General features: G+C 49.7%; 1 protein-coding gene across 2 annotated transcripts in view; it reads right to left on the bottom strand.

Annotated features, from left to right (window-relative positions):
• Positions 1-232: 232 nt before the first annotated feature.
• Positions 233-23,701, bottom strand: part of PLEKHA7 (pleckstrin homology domain containing A7) — a 233,189-nt gene continuing 209,720 nt past the window's right edge. Inside the window, exons 18-27 of one of the 2 annotated variants that reach the window (XM_025356218.1) lie at positions 17,752-17,860; positions 17,332-17,558; positions 13,876-14,064; positions 13,663-13,780; positions 12,633-12,736; positions 11,935-12,135; positions 9,063-9,221; positions 6,530-6,663; positions 5,584-5,726; positions 233-1,938 (exon numbers count right to left, since the gene is read on the bottom strand). In XM_025356218.1, the coding sequence (XP_025212003.1) occupies positions 1,916-1,938; positions 5,584-5,726; positions 6,530-6,663; positions 9,063-9,221; positions 11,935-12,135; positions 12,633-12,736; positions 13,663-13,780; positions 13,876-14,064; positions 17,332-17,558; positions 17,752-17,860 (1,407 nt within the window). In that variant the 3' untranslated portion in view covers positions 233-1,915. Of the gene's footprint in view, positions 1,939-5,583; positions 5,727-6,529; positions 6,664-9,062; positions 9,222-10,502; positions 12,136-12,632; positions 12,737-13,662; positions 13,781-13,875; positions 14,068-17,331; positions 17,559-17,751; positions 17,861-23,701 lie in introns of those variants that run through there. The other variant, XM_025356219.1, reaches the window with a different exon arrangement.

The raw sequence follows: 23,701 nt of genomic DNA, 5'->3' as shown, positions 1-23,701 counted from the left end.
GGGGTTGCCTTGAGCAGCTGTGGAAGCCTAGCCAGGGGCCCAGAAGCACAGGCCTCCTCACTCCAGGCCTCTACAGTCAATCAAATGTCAAGGAACCGTCACCAGAAGAAACTTTTCATAGGTAAATAGAAGCAGGACCGAGAGCTGACAGTGGGAATTTTCCAAAGAAATGGAAACAAATGTACACAGGCCACTCACCAGAGACTATAGCCAGCGAGAAACAGGAAACGTATCAGGTTAATATTTTAATCTGTACATCACATTTTTTTTTGCAAACCATTACATTTTTAAATTAACTTTTTCTTGCAAAATATTCATTTCATTTTCTCCAAGAAAATCTTACAAAGGCAAAAATAAAATTTTATTTTGGCAAATGTCATGAAGTCGATACTGGCAGCATATGGAGTTAGTTAAAAATAGACGACAACTGCTAAATATATTCAAAATTCTATTTTTTTTCTGAGCATAGTCAAAGAGAAATTTTCATTTAAAGTGTGGCTCCACCCAATGGAGGTTTTTGTTGTTGTTGTATTTCCATTTAAACGTCATTTTTTATATGCAGAATAATATAAGAACACAACTTAAATAAAGGGCCACAAACACTGCACCTGGCTTGGTAGCCCCCCTCCTCATGTGGGGCTGGAAGTCAAATCAAAGTCCTGCCATTATGGCCATGAGGGATGGTGGGGGCACACTGCTGCCCTCCTGCCACCAGACCTGAGTCCCAGGGAAGCCAACCCGGGATTCTCCAAGGGCAGGCCGCAAAGGTTCCCATCATGGCCTGGTTGGAGGGAAGGGATTTCTAGGTAGATGTCACCCAGTATGGAGTTTATTGCTATAATACAATGAAAGTTGCTTCCTCTCACATTTTCTGTACTTCAATGTGTACTGTTAAAAATGAAAGCAGGCCAGGCGTGGTGGCTCACACCTGTAATCCCAACACTTTGGGAGGCTGAGGCGGGTGGATAACCTGAGGTCGGGAGTTCAAGACCAGCCTGACCAACATGGAGAAACCTTGTCTCTACTAAAAATACAAAATTAGCTGGGCGTGGTGGCATATGCCTGTAAGCCCAGCTACTCGGGAGGCTGAGGCAGGAGAATCACTTGAACCCGGGAGGCAGAGGTTGCGATGAACTGAGACAGCGCACTGCACTCCAGCCTGGGCAACAAGAGTGAAACTCTTGTCTCAAAAAAAAAAAAAAAAAGAGAGAGAAAGCAAACTGCTTTTTTCTTTCTGACAAGAGCCCTTTGCTGAGGGAAGCCTGTGGGCCCCAGTACTCTTGAACACACTGTTGCCCCTAAGCCAAACCCAAGGGGCAAGGCACAGACTTGGGCTCCATGTGCGATCCTGGTGGAGTTTCACATAGAGCGGGTCATCAGGTCAGGGACAGCTGATCTCTGCAGCCAAGTTTCCCTCTACTCCCAGACAGCACACCAACCAGCCTCTTGCTGGAGTCTACTGGGAACACCTCTTCAAATCTCACTTTCTCCTAAGGTCATTGGAAGCTGGACTAGCCTCTGCTTGCCCCGCCCTTCCCACCCCCCAACACCTGTCACCCAAAGTACCCGAATCTGTATGTGCAGCTGCAAAGTCCTGCATCCTCACCCTTCCTGCCACTCAGCCCTTGAGGTGAACATTAGAAAATAGATTCCGATTCTAAAATACAGTGTATTTTACAGTGTGTATCAAAAGTGCCTTTGCCATTCATATGTAGAGAGGAGTCTGAGCTAAACTAGTGGGTGCATATTAGGACCTGGTCTGTGGTGAACACCTGTAGTCAGTAAGCTGCTCCTTCCTCCAGCCAGATTCCCTGCTCAGCTGGAAGTGGTTTCCTTGGGGGCAGAAAGGTCATCTCCTTGGAGGAAGCTGGTTCCACTGGGCCCCTGGCTCCAGGCTTCTCCTTCGTGTGCTGAGTCACGGGTCAGTCACTGCCTGGGCTGGCAAAAAGCACAGGCGACAGTGAGAAGCTGGCAGGAGCCCTGCTCACATCCAGGGAACAGGCATGTCTGCACACACATGACAGAATGGCAGATAGGCGGACAGGCAGAGCAGCAGAGCAGGGGGCTCCGGCAATGCGGCCGCCGCTGTGGGACCCTCAGCTTCTAGGACACATGGGGCTCTCACTCCGCCCTCCCTGCACCCCTACTCCACTGCTAGACACATGCTGGCCCCTAAATTACGTCCCCATCCTGATAGGGCAAAGACTCTAATAAGGGTGCAGTCTGGCCCTGCCCTTCATTGAATGTGGGTAGCGCTCTTGACCTCTGTGGGCCTTGTTTTTCGAACCTAAAAAACATGGTGGTCATACCCACTTCTTAACAAGGATGCTGTGAGGGTCAGAAGAAATGCAGTACTCCAAAAAGGGTATAAAAGGCCGATCTCACAGCCATGGGGGCACCAAAACCCAGTAGGAACAGAGTCTCTCTCCTGCCTCTCTGTGCCTGAGCGCTGCTACTGTGCTCAGATCTGTAGGAGAAAGCCACACCCCCAACCGTGGCCTTCACAATGGACCTGGCTAGAGCACTTCCCTATGGCTCCTCAATCATCTCCTCCACACCTCCTAGAACCTGGCCCAAGGAGGCTGGCCTCGTCCTTCCATGCTCAGGCTGGCAGGGACTGGCTGGCTCTGCTGTGAGGCAAGGGGAGCACCCAGGATGGACACCTGACAAAAAATCATGCTTTGTTTCCTGCAGCACAAACACTCTCTCCCTCTTTTCACTTCTTTCTCCAAACACTTAGAGCTGCTCAGGGCGGCCCAGATGAATCCATGAGTGGTGATGGGGAACAAAGGCTCTGAACTCATATCAAAGGGGTTCAAACCCCAGCACTTACAAGCTGTGATTCCTTGCGCAATCCCTCAAGGTCTCTGAGCTTTTGTTTTCTCATGTGTAAAATGGAGGGAAACATCTTCATAGGGTTGTTGTGTGGATCAAAAGAGATGCTTAGCACAATGCCTGGCACACAGCAGGCACTCAACAATGTTAACCACAGTATATGTAAAGGAAGGAGAGGGGAAAGCCCTGCAAAATGATAGTGGGATGCGATGTCAGGGAAACGACTGCCCAGACCACCAGTCTGACCTTCCCCTGTCCAGGTGAACCAATGGGCTCCGAAGCAACAGGCTCAGGCCAAGAACTCACTTGAGACTGGACCAGATGCCGGCCTCCTGTTGCAGGGCTCCCTCCTCATCCCGCACTGCCTCTCATCACTAGATGCCCACATGGGGAGGGGTTGGTAGGGGTGGTGCCAGAGCTTTCTGCCTGGCTGACGACCAATTTCACGTTGCCCTGGGCTTCCCTTTCTCTCCCTCTTAAAGTGCCCAGTGACCAAAAGGGCAGTCCCAGCCTCTGCACTGACACCAATTCTTTGTGACCTGGAATGAGCCCCAGCCCCTCACTGGGCCTCAGTTTCCTCATCTGTAGAACTGGACTTTTCCCAATCTTACAGTTCTTCCATTTCTTTGGCCAAAACCCTGAAAGGCCAAGATCTAACTCTTCCAGTCCCCTGAGGCTGGCAGTGTGGGCTGCACTGGTTCTTGGGCATCAGGCTGCCCTACTGAGGAGAGCAAGGGTTGGGGGCATAGTTCTGGTTCTAGAGATTTCAGGGAGGCAGCAGGGTGTATCGCTCAGTCCCTATTGTATTACAGCCACTGAGGACTCAGTTCCTAAAAAGCATCACTTTCCCACCTGCCTACCAGTCAGGACAGTCCCCACAGCGGCCGCTTTGCCAGTGGAAGGAGGCATCAGCAGGTGGCACTGCAATCATTTCAGCACAGCAGGGAGGTGAGGAGCTCAGCGCTAGGGAGGCACAGGGAGCAGGCAGGGGCACACCAGGCAGGGGCTCTTACTTGGAAGGTGTTAGACAAAGGTGTAGTGGAGTCCGTTGGTTAAAGGGGGGTAAGGTGGCACCGTCCTGGGAGACAGGGGGCCTTTAGGCGGGAGGAGGGCCAGCTGCTGCGCTAGATGGGGCAACAGGAATTAAGCGGTGTGTTAGACTCCTCGTCAGCTCCTGCAGCACCAGATGCCCCATTTGGCAGGCTGCGGTGGCATGGGCCCTGCTGCCCACCATGAAAGGCCTGGGCTTGAGGGTGAGGGACAGATCCATGGGGCCTGGTGGGGAACCAGATGGGTCAACCTGCAGTTCCTGGATATGCTTCTGAGATGGAGAGAGGGATCGAGAGTGAGGAAAGGCTGCAGCAAAAATCATCTCTGACTAGGAAGGGAGAAAGGCCCTGGGAACTGGTCACAGCATATTAGGGCTGGGGGTGCTCATCTGCTGGCAGTAAGGAGGCTGAGGATGGCAGACTCCCCAGGGTTAGAGCAAGCAAGGCGAGAGGAGGGCACGGTATGGTGGGGGAGCCGCCCCTGCTCGAACCCTCCCCAGAAGGAGCTCAAAAGCTGCTAAGATGAGCCCCAGGGTCATTAGGAGGAGAGGTCTGGATGAGTCATCTCCTGCATCCCTAGTCCCAGAACACCACACTGGCCAACTCTCAGCCCACTCAGCATGTGCTCGAAGGGACTGAGGACAGCAGAAATTTCAAGGACTGTGCAGGAACAGGCTGTGGGGGACAGAGAACAGGTTTTGACTATGACTATGGCCCCTCCCCTTATTGTCAGTCACTCTCATGGCCTTCTGGGGCCACAGCAAAGCTCTCTGATCCCCAGACCAGACCCCCCAGGCCCAGGCCTCTGAGGGCTCTGCCAGCCACATCCTTGGCTACTTCTAGACCCTTTGGCCAGGGTTGGAGAATTGGTAGGGGCCATGACACCACTTCAGGCTCTATGGCTGCCCCCTCCCCAGAAGGAGCACACCTGGCCAGGAGCACCACCCAGACACACAGTGGCCTCTGCACTGGGGGAGAAATGGTACTGGGTGAACTGTGAAGGCACAAGGCACACACAGGCAGGTGAGTTGTGAGTGGAAGGAGGAGCCTGCAGTCTCCTTCCTCACTGAGAGAAAGAGCAGCCCTTTTATACACAGAGACACACATACACACAGACATACGTACACAGACACAGGCTGAGACACACACACACACACACATGTTCTCATCCCATGGTGTTATGTTTTTTGTCCCATACTTTCTGGCACAATACACTCTGACAAGGTGAACACTGGCTTTAGTTTAGAGACCAAGGCAGCGGACCAGGGAGGTCTGGAGGGGCCCCCTTCTGCCTTGCTCCAGCAAGAAATTCAAGCATCAACCACTTTCCTGCCCCCTTCTTCATGAGGTCAGAAACCTTAGCCCCTTGGATCAGAACCTTGAAAAGCCTGCTCTTAGCTCATAGTCTCCGAGGAAGTGGGGTAGCAGCACTGCTCCTCCTGGGACCGCCTTCCCCTGATACTTCTGAGCTTCCAGGCCCCCTTGGTCTCCCCCACTGTGTGGCCTGCCCCACCTTCCCTTCCAAGTCCTGCTGTGCTCATGGACAGGATGCCCAGTGGTCAGGGGAACACACCACTGACCCTCAACTACCATCCTTGACACTTGATTTTCCACTGGCTCTGGAACAGGCCATGCTGGGCCCAAGTCCACAGGTGCAGTGGGCAGGATCCAGGCCTTGGGGGCTGGGCCATGGCCTTACCTGCCACCTGCTTGCTACGCTGGGAGGCCTCAGAGGCCAGGGCATAGGAGATGTTGATGATGCGCTCCTGCTCCTGCAGCTGCAAGTCCAGGTCAGCCACACTGTTCCGGTCCTGGCCTGAGGTCGGCTGCAGGTTGCACATGCTGCAGGAAGGTCGGAAGCAGACCATGGGCCCTCCTGCCCTGGGCAGCAGCCTCAGGAGTGGAGGGTCTCCTTGGCCTAGAGGTTCTCAACATTTTCAGGGGGTTCAGACAAAAACTGTGGGTACTTTCTCCCTAGACAAAGGTACATGCTTTCCCCGAAACACCCAAACGATCACAGCTTTGTTCCTCTTTTGGGAAGGCCACAGACCTTAAGTTCACAGATCTAGCTGGAGGCTCTTATTAAATTCAGACATGAAATGGCTAAGCCAGCTCTGAAATGGAGGCATACAAACAAGATTAAGTTTCTGAAGCTATTGAGGCTGAGGGGATAGTCAAGTCACTTCAGAGGGCCCCAGGCCAGCATCCAGGGGAGTGGGCAATGCCTCTGGTGCCCTAGGGACAAGGCTGGCACCCTTGGCTCTGATCTGCTCGTCTGCATGAGGGTGCACAGGCCCAAATGCTGGGAGGACCATCACTGGAGCTGATCTCCAACTAGCTCCGCTTCACGCCATGCTTGGCTCCACTCTCCTCACTTGCTAGGGTCACCTGGGACACAGAATTGGAGGTGAACGCCCAGGACAAGAAGCCTCTACAAATGTTGTAGGCCTTTCCAGATGACCTAGGCAGCTTCCTTGCTGATCTGCTGGCAATGTACCAGCCTGCCCCCTCCAATGAGTAGGGCTTACCTGAGACGAAGACTTGGCAAAACATGCATCCCAGCCAGCCTGGCCCAGGGCCCACATGGTAGAGACACCACCTGGGGTCAGGGTGACCTGCCAACACTTGAGTAAGCGAGGACTGACCTTGACCGGGCGAGGATGTTGCGGATCTTCTCGGCTTTGCGGTAACGCGCTTGCAGCTCCTCAAGGCTAGGTGGCTCTTCGGGATCTAGCTCCACGTAGCGCTCAGGGATTGACACCTTCTCTGGTTTGGACAACTGGGGAGAGGCCAGGAGGTGGCAGAGGGAGACACTCAGATGTCTGGGTTTAGGACTCGCTTTTCCCATCCCCGTCCCCTCCCACCATGGGAAGCAAGCGGAGTCCACAGAGGCTAAGTAACTTGCTAAGATCACAAAATTAGTAAGTTGTGGAATCCAGGTTTGAACCTGAGTCCGACTCCAAAGCTCGTGTTCTTTCCACTCCACCAGACAACCTCCTACAGGCTGGTGGAAGGGAAGGGCAAGATAGCTAGACTACAAGCTCTCGGGAAAATGATCATCTTTAATGCCACCGTCAAGGCCCTAAGTGACCTGACCCCTGATGACCTCTGCAGCCACTGATCAACCAGCCCCTCCAGTTCCCCGCCCACAGTGGGGCCTCTGTTCCATCTGGGAAGCTCTCCCTTTTGTTACATTGACTCTCATCTTTTCAACCTCACCTTGAGAAGCCTTCTCTGATCCCCTCCACCCCCTCACTTTCCGTTCGCCATTGTCTCCCTCTGTCTAATGCATGGACTTAGTACTTAGTAGCCCTTCAACTAAATCTCCCTGAATGGATGGATAATGGATAAATGGATGATTGACGGGTGGGTGAATGAAAGGATGTGATGGTGCTTTCTGTCCCTAAAAAGGCTCTTCTGATCTAGACAGGAGGCAGCTATGCTGAATCTACTGCTGGCCAGAGGAAGACAGCCCCAAATTCCACCTCACCAGCATCTCCCGTAGAACTAGTGGCAAACTCAGCTTGGTGAAACTTTGCTTGGACTAAGAACACTAAAGGAAGCTTTTGCATGCTCCAGGAACTTTTTCCTCCCTGAATTACAAAAGCACACTAAAATGGGGTAGGTTGAAGCTCCTAAAAACGGGCTTAACCCAATCCCAGGGCAAACCTGGTCATGGATTTAAACCCACAGGCAGCCCTTTTGCGCTGCTGGAGATGGCAAGAAATAAGCTCTTCTCTGTTACTCCAATGAGGACAGATTTAGAGGAAGGAAGTAGATTACATTGTAGCAGGAGGAATTTAGGTTAGAGATAAGGAAGAACATTTTCCCTGGACTGGCAGGCAATCAGGACACTACAGAACACACTTCCCCTGCCAAGGCAGCATGTCGGGGCTTCCTTTGTGAATCTAAGAACACAACAGACCTTTGGCTGTTTCAGATGGCAAAAGAACAAGGTCTTGAGCAGGGGACCAGCCTTGTTAACTCCTAGAGCCCCAGCAGACTCCAAAACTCAGCAACTCTATAGACAATTATCTTATCCACACGCTGTTTCTTTGTTCCCAAAGACCACAGGAACCCGTAACATATTGAGTCAGGTAGATACCATTGGCAAATCAGCTTGTGAATAGGCCTGGCGCTGCCTCTTAAGACAGCAGGAAGGCTCCAGAAGACAAGGTCCTCCTCAGTACTCACTCTCCTATCACACAGACCTGAGGAAAAGTTTTATTGAGGTCTCGCCTCGATCCATCCTTCATGTGGTGATAACATTTCCTCTTGTGCCATTTCCAGGCAGGCCAAGTCCTTGTACAAATGCTTTTGGTACATTTACGGGTCACTGTGTGATTCATTCCACACAGTCTTCATGCAGCAAAGATGTACCATGCACCCACTGTGTGCCAGGCCCTGTGCCAGGGGCTAGGGATACAAAGGTGAACCAAGCAGCCATAGACACTGCCCTGCAGAGCTTAGGAATAGCATCGACATAGGCCCCAGGAGACCATCTACGTCTTGAAGATGTTGACTGTGTCATACCCCGAGTTCCCTTTCTCTCCCCTTGGGTAGAGACATTTCTTGATGGGTAGATCCAGCAGTTACTTGCTCTCCTGGGCCTGCCCTGTCATGATGCACATAAGCCACCAGAGGGCACCAGAAGAATTCAGACCAGAACACTGCACTGTTCCCTAGCTTCTATCACGGCTGGAAATTTTCACCTGTGATTTTCAAACCTGCCCCCCATTTTCCCCTAGTCAGACTGCCCAAGTTGGCCTCACCAGCCAGTTGCAAAGCCAATCCCTGGTGTTGCAGGGAACATTTCCTAACAATAGCAACTGCTGCTCACGTGCCTACTATGTGGCTTTGATTGCTTTGGTCGCTAAACCTCCAGAGAACATGTGGAGTCACTTAATCCTCTTCACAACCCACTTCACTGTTGAGGAAACTGAGGCACAGAGAAGCTAAAATTACAATTTGCCCTAAATTAGAGAGAGATTTGAACCTTCATTGAAACGTCTTGCCTCCTTTCATTGCCTCAAGCTGCTATCCATCCATTCTCCTAGGCCACACTGAAGCTGAGCCATGTCCCTGTTCAGGGTGATACCCCACAGTGGGAAGGTGGATCAGGCTGGGAGCTTGAAGGCCATGTCTCCTGGAGGACATGAAGGAAGCGCCTGCCCTCACCTCTCTGCTGATGTCCAAGTCATAGTCTTGAGGCTCCAGGTCCAACTCAGTGACAGGCATGGCCTGCACTTTCAACCAGCCATTCTCCTCCTTGTCCTTTTTTTCCCCTTGCACGACCCGTTCCAGCAACTGCAGGTCAAAGTCCTGCTCACGCTTCCACTGGCAACAGAACAAGAGGGTTAAACGTAGTCGCTTTCTGACTGCTGAAAGGGCCCAGCTGGTCACCTTTTTCCATGGGGTTCTTTGGAAGATGAACCTGTGATCCCATTAGGGAAAAGCTGTATGTGCAGTAGAGAATGAAGCTGCTGTCCCCTTCATATGGGTTGTTCCAGACTGCTAATTGCTCTCTGATCTGGGTTCCCAGAGGTTTCAAACACACACTCTCGGGGCATAGGTCTAAGACTCATGACTTCAGGCTTACAGTGGCCCCCAGGGAAACAGAAGGCTCCCAGAGAGGGTGACCTCCAAACAACTTGGGACAGAGTTCTAGAGAAGGGATTTGCCCCTTCCACTCTCTACAGCTGGTTCAGGAGACATATGCCTCAGGCTCAGAGTTAATGGAAAAACATGCCCTTCAAGGCCCTGCTAAGCAAGAGGAATAACCAAGGGTCTTTCTATTGGAAATTTTCAACAAGGTAACATTTGTAGGTGGGGGATATCGCACTCACAGCAGGGCTGGGGAGGTACAAGCAAGGGCAGCTTGGAGCCAATGAGGCAGACAAACTGCTGTGTGAGACCCATCTATTTGAGATAGATGTTTTCTTTAAATTAGAAAAAAAACCTAAATCATATAAAATTGAAATGCTAAATCAAATGGAATGTTTCTAAGTCTGTTTCATAGTATCAACTTTGTAACAAGCTTCCCAAAAGGGAAAATCTAACCCATAAGATCCAGCCATGACTGTCCAGCTCCGTGGTGGTTTCCTGTTGACCCAGGACCTGCATCCTCACAGGCCTTTGACCTCTGAGCAGGTTGTTGAGAATACAGTAGGCTCAAAATCTCTCTTCCCCTGAGCAGAACCAAAGCAGATGCTTATCTATCCCAGGTCACCTCCTCTCTCCCATCCATCCACCTCAAAGCCCCCCAAATGGTCCTGATTGTCTTTGATGCCTCCTCAAGTCCCTCCAAAACCCCAAACCCAGAGCCATATTTGCACATTTCACCCATTCATGCACAAGCTCTCAATAATAACCTCAAATCAGTGTAATCGCTCTTAGGTGACGGTTTCCAATTATTGTTGGAAAGGATTAGGCAGTTGAAGTTCCAAGGATGAAAAAATCAATTTAATGATTCACAAAGAAAACACTCATTTCCTTACACGCTCACAAATGCTCCAAATAGAGATAAGTCCTCATTTAAACCCAGCCTGATTGTTTCCACAAACAGGAAAAGTTCACTAGACTCTACAAGGTATCCTGGGGAAGAACCACGCCAATCCATTATTATTAAGCAACATGTTTATTGGCGTTGATGCAGAGACTTACACAAGTCTTTTAAGAGAAAAATTACAAGGTATTCAAGTTACGAGTTTTAAATAATCTCTACATTTGAGACATCAAATTATAAAAGGTCAGTGTTACCCCATATGACATTTGTTTTAAAAGTTTAAAAGTTACCAGGTTTGCAGCTTTTAAAGATATGAATGCCCTGGGTCTTACCCCTTTGGTGTCTGAGCTAACAGCTGCAGAGAGGCCCTCTGAATACACAGTATATTTTGCTATCCCTTCAAGTTATTAAATACCAGAAACACAAAAGGTTTTCCAAAAGAAATTGTGTGATTGGACTAGAGGAATTAAAACCGAACAACCTCAGTCTTGGGAGAATGTATTCAAACGTGCAGTCTCTGAAGTCCCTGTCTACCATCCAGGTGTAAGGCATGGATTTTTATAAATTAATAATGCCCAGACCTCTGCCAATGACTGTGGCCTCGGGCAGCAGGTTGTCTCAGGCTTGTGGGGTGGCTTTTGGGACAAGTGAATTATGAGTCAGTAGGCCTGCATGAAGAGGGCAGCAGAAAGGTGAGTCACATCTGGGAACACTCAACGGGCTATGGAGACAAGAACCGCTATTACAAGCCCGGTAACAAGTAGCACAGGCCAGTTAGAGCACGTTCAATGCAAATCAGAAGCTTCTGTAAACACAATCAGGCAGGATTAGAGAGGCAACGAGCGGTAACACTAAAAGCAAAGGAGCTTGTGCAATGAATTAGGGAAAGAACAATCAGGCTAGAGGTTTAGGGAAACATGGGATTTCACACAACAGGGAAAAGTCAAATGGAACGTTTCCAAAGGGACCTAAGGTGACTGTGGACAGGGCACAGCGCCAGGAAGCGCCACCAGGGAGCAGCACAGGCCTCTCCAGCTCTCCCTGACACCCCTGAGGCCTCTGCACTGCAAGCCCAGGGAGACCAGTGGCCCTTGGGGCAGGGGTGTGACCCGGTGCTCCAGCGCCCTCACACAGCATCTGCTGGCAGGTGTGGGAGGCTGATCGGTTTGCTTGTGCTTCTAATCAAATCATGTCACCATCTTCCTCCTCTCCTCTCTGAACCCTGTATTCCCAGATCCTGAATTCTGCTGAGATTCTGAATGCCTGCAAAGACCCCTCTCCATCGCAGCTGGGAGGACTGACTGGGTGTTTCCTCAGGCTCCTGGGCCTGTTTGATCCTCACTCCAGCTCTGGTTCAGGTCAGCCTCTAACCAGGCATTTGTCCAGCCTGTGTCGTGGACACACAGCCCCGTGGGGTGTTCCCTCAACCATTTAGGTCAATGAACGGCAAGCTCACTGGGAGGTGTGATATGCTTGTGTTTGGGGGACTCTGAGGGGCACTCGGCTCCCTGTCCCTGCCCCACTGCCTGGCCCCTCCTAACATACTGAGCCAAGATCTCCAGGGAGTGGCCGGCTGAGGTAGCGAGATGAGGGCAGGCCCATCCTCTCCCCTTGGCCCAGTGTCCTTTTGCGCTCTCGGACCAGGGCCTTCTGGTGTCGCTTCATGCGCTCCAGCTGCTCCTCTGCACTCATCTTGCCCCGCTGGTGATCCCCTGAGTACAGGCGCTCCAAGGCACTCTTGGGTCTCTGAGGAAGAGGAGGCAGGCAAGAGAGACACAGAACGGCTGGGCTGGGCATGCAGAGGACAGCCACCCCGCTGGCTGCATTCCCGCTGTCTCTCACACACATGCACACGCACATGCACACACATGCACACTCTAGTTGGGCTCCTCTTGGACTTAAGAGAACTATTTCCTCTAAGCAACACGATGCCCCCAACCCTCAGGAGCTTTCTGAGCAGAACCCATTCTGCAGATGCAGACACTGAGGCTCAGGCCTGTCCAGTGAGGCCAGAACCCAGGGTGCAGGCTTCTTGAGCTCCCTCCTGCCACCCTGACAGGCCAGAGAGAAAGGCAGGATGCCCTCCTTGGTGGGCAGTGGGTGACAGGGAGCTCAGGAGGGGCTGAGGCCACCCCAGAGGCCATCCCCAGGGCTGACAGGATGGCCACTTACTGTCCCCCTGGGAGACCCTCCCTCCCCATGTGAAGGAGCAGGGAGGTCCTCGACAGCTCAAGGCCACTCACAGGGAAGGTCGCCTTGCTGCTTTCGGCATTGAGACCCCTCCGGAGTGTGACGTAGGGAGCAATGGTGGACGACTGCTGGAGCCTTGACATGGACCCTGACAGCCCTTTGTGAGGAAAGAGAAGTGCGAGCATGTTTGTGCTGGTGTGGGTGGGTTCCCGCTTCTCCCTCATCACACATTCTTGTAGGAGGACCAAGAGCACCCAGCCAATGACCCACCCTTACTTCTCTTCTTCCTCCCCAGGGCCTGGAAGAGCAAGGTCCCCAATAGAGGATGGGGGCCAGCCCAGGGGTGACCTTTGTCCCCGATGGAGGGCAGTGTCCCTGCAGATCTGTGGACCACCGCAGGCTTTCCTTACATGCAGATGACTGGGCTGCCTGGCAGGTGGAAAGACTGGAGGGGCAGGAATGCCTTTCACTCCCTGATCTATTCTTAGGCACCCTGCACAACCCAACTTGGGGTGAGGAGGAAAGTGAGGACACTCAACTGGCAAGAAGACATTTAAGGAAAGGGTTCATTGAGGGTTCATTCGAGAGACAGAAGCACTCTGGAAGGTCTGAGATGGACAAGCTGGTGGCAGCCACCCAGCAACCCAGCCTGCAGGGTGCAGTGACTCTGGAGCCAGAGCACTGGGATGGTCTTCTGGTTCCACCAATGATCAGCTAATTGGCAAGTTATTTAATTTCCCTGGGCCTTAGTTTCTGTGTCTCTAAAATGGGGATGACAGTACTTTCCTCATAGGATTGTTGTGAATATCATGTCTATATAAAGTACTTAAACAGTGCCAGGCTTTCTAGTAACTGCTATTATCATTGTTCCTGGGGACAGATATAACAAAAGAGGAAGAGAATCATGATGTGGGCCAGAGGAAGGCAGGCCAGGTCCTCCCTCTTGGCAGCCCAGAGCCCCCTGAGAGCTGCTGCTCACTCCTAGGCCTGGAGCTGCAGACAGAAGGGTACGAGGCACCATCTGAGGGCTGGAAGCAGTGTGGTGGGATTCCCAGAGAAACTCCAGGGAGGACCCTGCCTTACCTCTGCCTGGCAGCGTCTGGTACCTGCTCTCAGGGCCCACAAGTCCCAGGGAGGGCTGGGCCATGTCCCCGCTGAGGGTCACCAGCTCAGGCTCACTGACATACGACCGCAGCTCCACCTGTGGGCAGAGACCCAGGTGATGTGACCTGCCAGTGTCATACCCCCTTCCCTTTCCCCACATGCAGAGTGGCAGTCCCAGGGTCCCCCGCTCACCCTGGAGTCCCCGTTCACACACTGCCCCAGCTCCCGGTCTCGCTTCCTCTCATCTGACTGCCGCTTGAGGCCCCGCACAGACGTGTGCCGGATGATGGTGGCCTCTCTCGGCAGAGGCGGCACGGCCGGGGGCTGGTCCTCTGGGCTGTAGAGTTCGGGGAGTGGGGGCCTGGGAGGGGCTTCATCTTCCTGCTGAGAAAGAGAACCAGACCAGTGGTCAGTGAGACAGAGCTGGAGGGAGGACTGCTGGGTACTGCCACAGTGGAGGTTTAAAGGGCAGGAACAGGCCACATCAGAGCCACAGAACATGGCTGCCTCAGCCAAGGAGCACTCACACTTCCCCAGGAGGAGCAGTGAAGAAGGGACATGCCTCTGCTCCTCTATCCCCTCAGATGTATACAGTTTCTATTCTGCGAAGTGTTACCTGTATAACTGTCCCAAAACCCAGGACTCAAGTCTCCCGGGTCCATACCCTTGGTGCTGTGCCAAACTGCTCCCTCCGCTCACCTGGAGTGCACATTGCAGGCAGGCTGCTAACCCTGCCCTGACTTCCATGCTTATGACAGCACCACCCACCTGGAGAATAACATCTACCCACTCAGCTTAGCCTGAGCTGGCTCACTGGCCCTGCATAAGCTCTGGCTCCTTCAGCAGGGTGGGGACCTGAACAAGGACAGAGTCTACATCCTCCTGGCCTTTCTATCAGAAATGTGCATGGTTACAAAATATTTCCTCCTTCCTGACTCAGAACAGGCGGTCAGCATGAGTGACTCACTGCCTACCATGCAGCTGATTCCCTAGAATGTGATGAATGCAACCATTTTCCTTGAAACTCCCTGTCCACAATGCTCTGTGAGGGCTGTGGTTCCTCTACATATTGACAGACCGGCCCCTGGTTGCCATGAATACCCACTCGCAGGACTAATGACCATCACGCCTTCCACCTCCTAAATTCCCTCTTTCTCAGTCTAATTTGGTTTTAAGAATTTTGCAGAGTTCAGGAAAGGGCACTCCAAGCTCTTGGAAAGTTCAGGAAAGAGCACTCCAAAGCAAAGGCTTATCAACAATCTTCTAAAGCAATATGCTTCACTGATGTGGGAAAGTTAAGCAATCTGCCTAAGATACCCACTGGTTCTCCAAGGATCCACAGTTTCTAATCCTGACAAGACATATGAATCACCAATTTCTAAAAAGCTCCCCAGAAAGATAAACATAAAACTTCGATTGCCTTTGATTGAATGGAATGTCTGGAGGCAGAGGGTGGGAAGGAGACATGTTATTATGTACTTTTTTATATCTTTTGCTTTTGTATCCTTTGAGAATATCATCTAATTTATTTTAAAAAAAACATTAAACTCAAGAAAGTAAGTCAAATAAAAATAAAAGAACTATAGCCACATGCAACAATGTATATAAATCTCACAAACATAATGTTGAAGAAAAGATGCAAGATACAAAAGAGTATAGAATTATACACCAGCATAATCACAGTGTTTAGGAAAGTCAGCACAGGTACTAAAACTGAAAAAAAAAAGGTGGGGGGATTATTATCCAAAAAGTCAAGATCGTTGTTACTTCTGGCAGACAGGAAGCAGCCTGATCTGGGAAAGAACCCAGAGGCTTCTGGTTGCTGGCAGTGTTCTATTTCTTAGTCCAGCTGTTGGTATAAAACAGGTGGTCTCTTTATTGTTATTCATTAAATTATATAATCCTGTTTTATGTCATTTTCAGGATGGGTATTATTGTTTCACAAATATAAATGGGTTTTGTTTTGAGACAGGGTCTTGCTGTATTGCCCAGGCTGGAGTGCAGCTGTGTGATCACAGGTCACTGCAGCCTCAGACTCCTGGACTCAAATGATCCTCCTGCCTTAGCCTTCCCAGTAGCTGGGACTACAGTCACGTACCACCACGCCCATCTTAGAAGTGTTAAAAACAAGCAAGTAATAAAACAAATGGTAAAACTGGCAAACACACATATATTCCTAGGAGAGAGGATCTCTCCTGGTGATCCTGATGCTCACCCAAGCTGAGAAAGCCCTGCCTGAGCGCCACAGATGACCAAGCTGAGGAGGAGCCTCTGTGACCATCTACAAAAGGGAAAGCGAGGAAGCTCAGAGAAGGGACGGACTTGCCTGAGGATACACAGAGAGAATCAGTCCCGGAATCTGGATGTCCCAGCTCCTATGCCAGCGCCTTTTCCCCTATTCCCTGTCCCAGCTGGCAGCATCGCGCCCTATGTCGGCAGCCATCTGCCCCAGACATTCCTGCTATTTGTTTTGGTATTTTCCCTGTCCTGTTTTAGGGCAAGAGCTCCAGTCCACCTCTTGGATCTAGGATTGGGAAGACCTCAAGATGTTGAAATCCACAGTGACTCTCTGGCTGGGTGGTGGGCCACACCCTGGGTGCAGCTGCGGGCCCTGGGCTATGGCTGGAAGCAGGTAGATGGTGAGGACCAGGATAGCAGAACTCATATGTTTTACCCAGCACTGTGCACTGACCTCACCAGAGGTCCAGGGACACACGATGCCCAGGTGAATTTCCTCCAAGCCTTTGTTGGCAAGAATCTGGAGGGCCCCATTCTGAGGTCCACTCTGCTATAGATTCCCTGCACTGGGACTAGCCTCCTTGTGTTCTCCAGCCAAGGCTGGCCTGGCCCTGGAGGCGTGAGCTCTCTTGAGACCTGACCACATCTCCTATTTCTTTCAAGTCTCCTGCATTCCCAGACTCTGCCAAGAGCTTGGCCTCTTTCTATGCCAGGCAAACCAAGGTGCTGGCCCAGTCAGCCACAGAGGCCACAGACCAGATCTGGGACTAAAGGCCCAATTAGATGGCAGATGGCACAGAATAAAAGAGAAGGGCCAGGAGGTGTGATTGGATTCACTAGTTAGAATGGAGACATTGAGCAAATGTCAACAGTTTAGGCTCTTAGTTTTCTTCTCCGTGGAATGGGGACACTGCTCTTGCTGTGTACACTCTGTGAGGTTATTTTAAAGATCAAAGCATCCTCACAACCCAGCCCAGTGCTCAGCAGCAGGTGAAGGGAAGGACATTTTTCCACTGGACTGAGCTCACGGCCCACAGGCTGTGTAACTGCAGGAGACACCCCGCGGATCTGCACAGAGGTTTGCATGGGGACAGCCTCACCCACAGCCACACACCTCTCTGCAGATCACAAACCCCATCCTACTCAGCACAGTCACTTCTTCTTGGTGGGCCTCAGTTCTCCCAACTGCAAAATGGGAGAGTTGGGTTAGATCATGTTCCAGGGATCTTCCAGTTCTAAGGCACAATAGCAGGGAAATACTACTCTTTAACTGCTTGTGACTAAGGACTCCTTTAGGACACTGGCTGGGTCCATTTCCCCAAGTTTTCCCAGGAGTTTCTCTCCCAGGAGAAAGTAATCTGAGGACAAAGAGGAAACAATGGCATTCAGCTCCTAGTCATCACTACTTACAACTTTGGGCTTCGTCTTAGTTGGTGACTGAAGGGGGGATGTCACTTTCCTCAGCTGGGGTGGGTGAGGTCGGTACGGCACGTAGGTTTGCAGCTGGGGGAAGAGTCGAACCTCCAGAGGGGTCCGCACAGGGCTGGTGGGAGGACTGGGCTGTGGGGGCGGCTTGCTCTCAGAAGTTGAGAGTGAAGGCACAGGCGGGTGAGGAAACAAAGGCACCGTTTTTCTCTCTAAGGGGCATAGAAGGAAGCAAAGCACGGGATGGAACAAAGACCCCCTTCCTTGGAGGATGAGTGGAGTGATTTAGCACCTCGAAGACCCAACCTCCCCAAGGGCCATCCCACCCACCTGGCTCCCAGCCTTCCACCCTCCCACCACCCCCGCCCTCACCCAGATCCCCACCCAGGAAGATGAACAGCTCACCCGGATTTTTGACGGACTCCACTAGAATTCTGAAGTTCTCTTTATTTGCACTCAGGCCTGCAGTGACATCTTCAATTCTCCATAGATCTTTCTGTATCTGTGATTTCTCCTGAGGAAGACAAAGTGGTGGGTTTTCCTTCTTAGCTCCTTACAAGTTTCTTCTTAGGACTTATCCTACCATTTCAGACAGAGCCCCCTGCCCTGGGGGGCAGCATCCCCTCTGGAAACCCCACTAGTGCTAGAGCCAAGCCTGTTTCATAGCTTTCTAGGGAAGCATAGACATGGAAAATGCCCAAGATCCAGGGAGAAATTTCAGAGTAGCTTTCGGCAGTCCAGCTTGCCTAATTTAAAAATAGACTGCCGTAAACACTGTGCCATTCCACTAAAATACTGTATGACACACTTAGAGTAGTCAATTTCATAGAGACAGGAAGTATAACAGTGGTTGCCGGGGGCGGGGGAGAGGGAAGAATGGAGAACTATTTAATGTGTATAAAGTTTCAGTTACACAAGATAAAAAGTTCTGGAGATTGGGCGCACAAAAATGTGAATGTACTTTACACCACTGAACTGTATACTTAAAAATAATTAAGATGGGTGGGGCGCAATGGCTCTTGTCTGTTATCACCGCACTTTGGGAGGCCAAGGAGGTGAACACTTGAGGCCAGGAGTTTGAGACTAGCCTGGCCAACATGTGAAACCCCACCTCTACTATAAATACAAAAATTAGCCAGGCATGGTGGCGTGCGCCTGTAATCCCAGCTACTTGGGAGGCTGAGGCACAAGAATCACTTGAACCCGGAAGGCAGAGGTTGCAGTGAGCCGAGATCATACCACTGCACTCCAGCCTGGGCAAAAGACCTGTCTCAACATAATAATAATAATAATAATAATAAATATGGTAAATTTATGTTCTGTGTATTTTACCACAACTTTTTTCTTTTTTTTTTTTTTTGAGATGGAGTTTCACTCCTGTTGCCCAGGCAGGAGTGCAATGGTGCCATCTCGGCTCACTGCAACCTCCGCCTACCAGGTTCAAGCGATTCTCTTGCCTCAGTCTCCCAGGCAGCTGGGATTACAGGCACCCACCACCACACCTGGCTAATTTTTGTATTTTTAGTAGAGACGGGATTTCACCACATTGGCCAGCTGGTCTTGAACTCCTGACCTCAGGTGATCTGCCCACCTCGGCCTCCCAAAGCACTGGGATTACAGGCGTGAGCCACCACATCTGGCCTTTACCACAATTTTTTAAAAGGCACTGTCTTATGTAATCATGGCAGAAGGGAAGGAAGGACTAGAGTTTACACCATCTCTAGGATACAAAAAACATTTTTTTAGAAGTCAGAGCTGAACCCGAGATTTGAGGTTTAGTTAAAAATACAGTAGTGAATGGAATATTAGTTGGCAATAAAAAGAAATGAAGTACTGATGCATGCTACAAGGATGATCCTTGAAAACATGCGAGGGAAAGAAGCCAGTCACACAAAGCTACACATTATATGATTCCATTTATAAGAAATGTCCAGACTAGTCAAATCACTAGAAACAGGAAGTAGATTAGTGTTTGGCTACGGCAGAGGGGACATTAGGGAAATGGGAGTGATTGTTAATGGATACAGGATTTCTGTTGGGGGATGATGAAGTGTTACAAAATTGATTATGGTGATGGCTGTATCATGCTATGAATATACTAAAAACCACTGAAATGTATACTTTAGAAGAGTGAATTTATTTATTTATTTTTTGGAGACAGCGTCACTTTGTTGCCCAGGTTGAAGTGCAGTGGTGTGATCAAAGTCACTGTAACCTCAAACTCCTGGGCGCAAGTGATCTTCCCGCTTTGGCCTCCCAAGTAGCTAGGAGTACCAGAGCATGCCACCAAGCCTGGCTGGTTTTTCTTTTTCTTTTTCAGTTTTTGTAGAGACAGGGGTCTTGTTATGTTGCCCGGGATGGTCTTGAACTCCTGGCTCCAAGTGATCCTCCTGCCTTGGCCTCCTAAAGTGCTGGGATTATAGGCATAAGCCACCATGACCAGCCAAAAGGGTTAATTTTATGACATGTGAAATATATGATAAAGCTGTTAATTTTTTTAACACAATAAGAGTACAATTTTTATATGTCAATTTAAAAAAATAATAAACTCCAAAAAATACATATCTACATACAATGGGGAAGGACCTAGGCTACATGATCATGTGCATTCTGACAAGCAACAACCAAAATCGAATGGGAAGAGGATCTAAAAGAGGTACGGAGGGGTCTGATGTAGTTAAGGGACTATGGCTATCTCTTGACGGGGTTGTTTAAACATCCAATGTCGTATTCTCTTGACTTTTAAGTTAACATGGGGGGAAGATAGCCTTGGTCCCACCCCATGGACTCACCCCATCTCCTCTCAAGGCACCTAGCTACCCCTCAACTGGAAGAGTTCTCACACTGCATGAGTCTCACGGACCTGCCCGATACTGCTTGTTGATTCATCCCTACAGGGCCCAGCACTTAGCAGGTTCTCAGTGCATCCATGCTGCATGAATAAAGGACCAGTCATGTAAAATTCCCTGAGCAAATACTTTCCAACAGCCATGACAACAGATGTCCAAAGCCTCCTGTCCCAAGGGGGCTCACAGTTCTCACTCTCTCTCTCTCAACACTCCAACATAAAGCACATCCTCAGGTCTGGCAAGCAAATAATGGGCTTGATTCTCAGCTGCATGCCAAAGCATGAGCACCCTAAAACAGGTATATCACTGAGCCCAGGGCATGTGTAGGTAAGAGGATGACCTCTAGGGCTGAAGTCCCCAAGCTGAGTGTTGGGAACAGGTAAAGAAAGGGATTAAACACAGTCCTCTTCCTCCTCCATAGCTCCCTGGCAAAGCTCCCCTGTCAGCCACTCTCTTGCCCCGCTGATGCCTTTCTGTCACCCCCACATGTGAGAAAAGAACAGAGAGCAGAGAATAAAAAAGGCTGGAGAGTCCCTATCCTTCTTCAAGGGTGATGGAATTTTGGGCCTTCATAATGAGGGGAGGAGAATTTTGGGGGAAATGAGGTGGTGGATTTTCATTCCTGCCTCCTCCCACCATACTGGGTAGAAAGGCTCCTATGTGCTGCTTTCAGTAAAGCCTTGAACTCACTGATTTAGTCTTGACTGAAAAGGGTATTTTCCTGAAGCCAACCTGATTACAGGGAGGCGAATTTCTAAGCCCTGTTACTGAGAATCCGCATATGGGGTTGCAAGCGCATCTGCAGTGCTGATGATTTATCTAGGGCTCTAACAGCCTGCCCGCCCTAGAATGACACCAAAGAAGCTAGCACAGTGCCTGCTCAAAGCAGGGCTTTGTTAGCTTCCCAGGTCACTGTGCACTTAGGAAAAGTGTGAGCAGTGCCGCAGGCAAGGTGGAAATCAAGCTGCAGGCTCCAGGCTGGCCTATCTGAGAGTAACTTATGGGGCTGAGTTCTCCAGGGCATCTGTGACAAAGACCTGTCATAGTGTATCTATTTGCTTTTTGGAGGGAAGGGGGAAAAAAAGGATTCTAGGCCTGCTATACGTTAAATCGCCATGACATAAGGCACAGTAGAGACACAAATGGCCAATAATCCTACGAATAGACATTTAACCTGCTAATAACTAAATAAATGCAAATTAAAATGAGATGCCATTTAGTAGACTAGTAAAACTAAGAAGATTGATTACAAGTGCTGACAAGGATGTGAGCAAATAGGTCCAGTACTTTCATTTGCTGTGGGTAGGAAGGTAAAAAGGTGCAGCCCTTTAGAAGGTGGTTTGGCGTATCCATCCACTTTTAAGATGTATACTCATTTCAACCCCAGCAAGTCCACTCCTAGGAGCCTATCTTACACAGATACTTGTAAACAAGTGTGAAAAGGCAGTTACACGAATCCTCATCACAACACCATTTATAAAAGCAAAACACTGAAAATAATTAAATGCTATCAGAAAATGAATGGCTAAATAAAGTAGAAAACACCCAGACTATGAAATAGTATGTAACAGTCAAGATTAACAAATTTAATATCCTTAGACTGGCACTGCCCAATACACCTTTCTGAGATGATAGAAATCTATCATCTTTGCTGTCCAAGACAGTAGCCAATAGCTACATGTGGGTACGAAGCACTTAAATGAGTCTGGTGTAAATGAGGAATATATTTTGAATTTCAGTTACTTTTAATTAATTTATATTTTATTGGGCAGCATAAATTTGGGGTTAACTTTCCTGCAAAGATTTCCATGATACCAGGTTATGACAAAAAAAAGTGAGTTGCCAAATAATGTGTAAGTGTGATCCTCTTCAAGTAAGCCTTTTAACTGCTCCCATCCCTGAATAAATCATATGATTCTATGCATGTGCATATTTTTGAAAATGCATAGAAAATAGTCTAGAAGGCAACGCCACCAACGGACACCACTGATTTCACATAGGGAGGGTGATGGGAGGGGCAGAAAGGGGGAGGGGGAAGAGGAACTTTTATATCATTTTTTGTTTTTGCTTCTTACTGTTTTGGCCTTTTCAAAGACACGTATTCATTTGTCATTTGTGTAATTACAGAAACAAAGAATGAAAAGCTTAAAAAAATTACTACTAAAAATAAAGCAGAAAAAAATTACTGCTAAAAAAATCCAGATCACTGAAGCCCAAGAAAATAGGTATACCTGGGCAGACAGTTTTATAAACTCATAACCAGAAGTAATTGAAGGACTTTGTCAACAATATTCACCTAGTATTTTCAAGTCATTATGGTAAGTGCTGGGGCTACAAAAAAGAATAGTGAAGTGTTAGCCAGAGTGGATGAAGAGAAATTATGGGAGGCAAACAACCCCACCAGCAGCAGGAGATAGACAAGTGCTGGGGAGAGTCTCTAGGCCAGCCCTGAGCCACAGGCGAGGGTCTCCTCCACATGCTCCTAGGCAGGGCTCTCTACGAACCATCTCTGCATGAACAGAGGGACAGCAAGGCCCTGGGAAAAGCCTCAGGGCCCACACACCTACACCCCCTCCAGAATTTCCTTCAACTTTCTGGGGTGAGGCTAATGTCTGGAGAGTCAATATATTCATTAAATCACTTAAACGAAGAGCCTTGGTTAGAACTAGCTCATCAATTAGCAAGCCCAGCACCAAAAGTGGCCCAGCATGGTGCCTCACACACAAGAAGCCTCAATTAATGCTTGCTGAATTCAAACACACTTATTATCTCAGGGCCCTGAAAGGAGAAGATACAGATCTTAGGTCAGGTGAGAAAAAAACAGGTTATTTTCCACTTAAAAAATTGTGAGGGTGGGGTGGAAACCTGGTTAAGCACCACAGTGGGGGAACACTGGGCAATTTGGAACCCAATTTGGAAGAAGAAAAACCACACAGGGTCTTTCACTGTCTCACTTCTGGGGGACAGAAGCAGCTATCAATAGGGTGGCCTGATTTTTTAAGGGTAAAGAGGCAGGGCTCTAAGGCCAGCTTTCCTGAGTGGTACGGGGTCACAGAGATGGGTATCACCCAGCCTCGCCTCCAGAAATGCAGATGACTGCCTCAAGACCAGAGAGCCTCAAAGGACAGAATTCACACTGTCTCCCTCTGGTAGAGGTGTGATAACATCTATCTCCAGGAATCAGAGGAGGGAAGGGATGGCCACTTCCTGCTGCTGTCTAAGTGATGAGCTAGCAGCCTAAGATGGGGTCAAGAACCACAGGAACACGGATCACTCTGTGATCACTGATGACCCCAAATGATCAGAGGTAAAGCCCTTTCTAAAACACCCAAGAGTTTGTCTTTGAGAGCAGTAAGGCAAGGGGAAGAGGGTGAGTCTTCTCCTCACAGCCTGGCTTGGGGAAGTGATCCTCAAGGGAGAGTTTGGGGTGGCTCCTTTACAGGGGTGGAGCATCTGGGGCCAAGGGGGAGAAGGACTCTGAGCAGTGCTCACAGCCCCCACAGGTG

This window comes from Theropithecus gelada, chromosome 14 (assembly GCF_003255815.1).
Source record: "Theropithecus gelada isolate Dixy chromosome 14, Tgel_1.0, whole genome shotgun sequence".
Classification (NCBI taxonomy): Eukaryota; Metazoa; Chordata; class Mammalia; order Primates; family Cercopithecidae; genus Theropithecus; species Theropithecus gelada.
This window is presented reverse-complemented; position numbering and strand designations above follow the sequence as displayed.